Source organism: Pundamilia nyererei, unplaced genomic scaffold (assembly GCF_000239375.1).
Source record: "Pundamilia nyererei isolate P.nyererei 1_Seehausen unplaced genomic scaffold, PunNye1.0 scaffold02968, whole genome shotgun sequence".
In the NCBI taxonomy this organism is placed as follows: Eukaryota; Metazoa; Chordata; class Actinopteri; order Cichliformes; family Cichlidae; genus Pundamilia; species Pundamilia nyererei.
In genome coordinates this window covers 2,777-4,406 of record NW_005190369.1, presented here as the reverse complement: position 1 = coordinate 4,406, position 1,630 = coordinate 2,777, and the positions used below count along the sequence as shown (strand labels likewise).

At 38.4% G+C, this 1,630-nt stretch overlaps 1 protein-coding gene across 1 annotated transcript; it reads right to left on the bottom strand.

The window, feature by feature from the left end:
- Positions 1-532: 532 nt before the first annotated feature.
- Positions 533-1,411, bottom strand: LOC102213385 (uncharacterized; the record flags this gene model as incomplete). Its single annotated transcript, XM_005755764.1, has 2 exons — positions 1,349-1,411; positions 533-1,198 (listed from the first exon to the last, which is right to left on the bottom strand). Coding segments are annotated over exons 1-2 (721 nt in total), but the record flags the coding sequence as incomplete, so codon positions are not given.
- Between the last annotated feature and the right edge of the window lie 219 nt (positions 1,412-1,630).

Here is a 1,630-nt window from a genome sequence, read left to right as displayed (position 1 = left end):
ATGCCTGTTTCTACTGGTTGATAGTGGTTGTTGCAAATTGTTGGTCTTAATCATGATTATCACAAAAAGACACCAAATTAAAGAAATTTACTTTAGGCTGATATAGGACAGAATTCCAAAGTATCCATTAAAATGCATTTTACCATTATCTCCAGCTAATATGGATGCAGCAAGTCGGTGAAGTGGTCAGCAGTTATGCCTCACAGCAAGAAATGTAAACCTGCTGATAAACAGGAACCTTTCTGTCTGCAACAGAAAGGTTTAAATGTTCTCCCTGAACCTGCATGTTTTCCTTTGGTTTCTCCAGCATCCTTACGCAATTCATTTTTAATAGTTATTTAGTTGTCCACTTTTTGGGGAGCTGTCATTGTTTTTAGCTGGGATGATTTGACAGCGAGTCAGATAAGAAAGGCTCCCAGCAGCGCTAGTTGGAAAATATGTTTTTGAAGAATCATTATTATTGATGATTTGTACATATTATATCTAGATCTACTTTTATGCTTTAAGGAATTAATCCTACAAAGTTACTTACCCTTCACTGCAGTCCCACTCCCATACAGTATGTGTCCACATGAGGCCACAGCGCAATAGTGCTGAGAAAGATTCAGGCTCTTCATCGGCAAGTTGTACACACAGGTGCTACTTTGTGTGTTGGGTTTCCTCTCACAGGGATCGTTCCTGCTTCCATTGGTGTAAATGATTCCTGGAAGACTTGCTTCAGACTTTCTGAACCAGTAAACACTGTGTTCTCCATCACAGGTCCCAGGTTGTACTGTACAGTTCAGAACCATAGAGTGCACTGGCTGTAGGGTTTCAGATGACAACTGGTAGACTAAAGCTCGGATGTTCTGATCTGAACCCTTTACACTGATAATTGTGCCTTCACAAAATTTAAAGTCATATAAATTGCTCATTACGCAGTAGTAAGTAGCTGAGTCTGAAGTTCTCAAATCTGATATCTTCAGTAAGTTTCCAGTAAGCAGTGAAAAACGGGGATCGTTGAACGGATCCTGAAAAGTACCATTACGACTGTGCTTGTAGTATGTAGACATCAGCTGTGGTCTATTTCCTAAAGTTTGCTTATACCAGTAAAGCATCACTGCTGATTTGTCTTCACATTGGCATTCAAAAGTCAGAGTTTCCCCAACATGGGCTGGTTTAAAATGCAATGCTGTATTTTTCAAGAGCGTTGTATGAGCTGAGGAGAAAAAATGAGGACACAAATCACATAAATGTGAAAATAAATGTAATATATATCCAAAATATGCATCTTCCACCATAAGAATGCAACAAGCAAACATGTTGGTTTTAGGTTAAAATGAACAAGAAGGTACAAAGCACAACTTACCCATATTTGCCACGAACAGACAGATGAAATGCAAAGCACAGGTTGGAGGTGTCATCGTGCTTCAAATGCTGTGAGGAATGAACACAATCTGTATGCGTTTTCCACTCTTCACAGAGAAGACTGTGTCTGATTGGCCAGTCAGTCTGAAGGTCCTATTTTGGAAACAGTCAAAATAAACTCTCTCCTTAGCAATAGATTGCATGGTTTATATATTTATACAATTCAATATCTATTTGCAATTCCAACAATATTTCTATTAAGTCAATTAACTATGATTACATG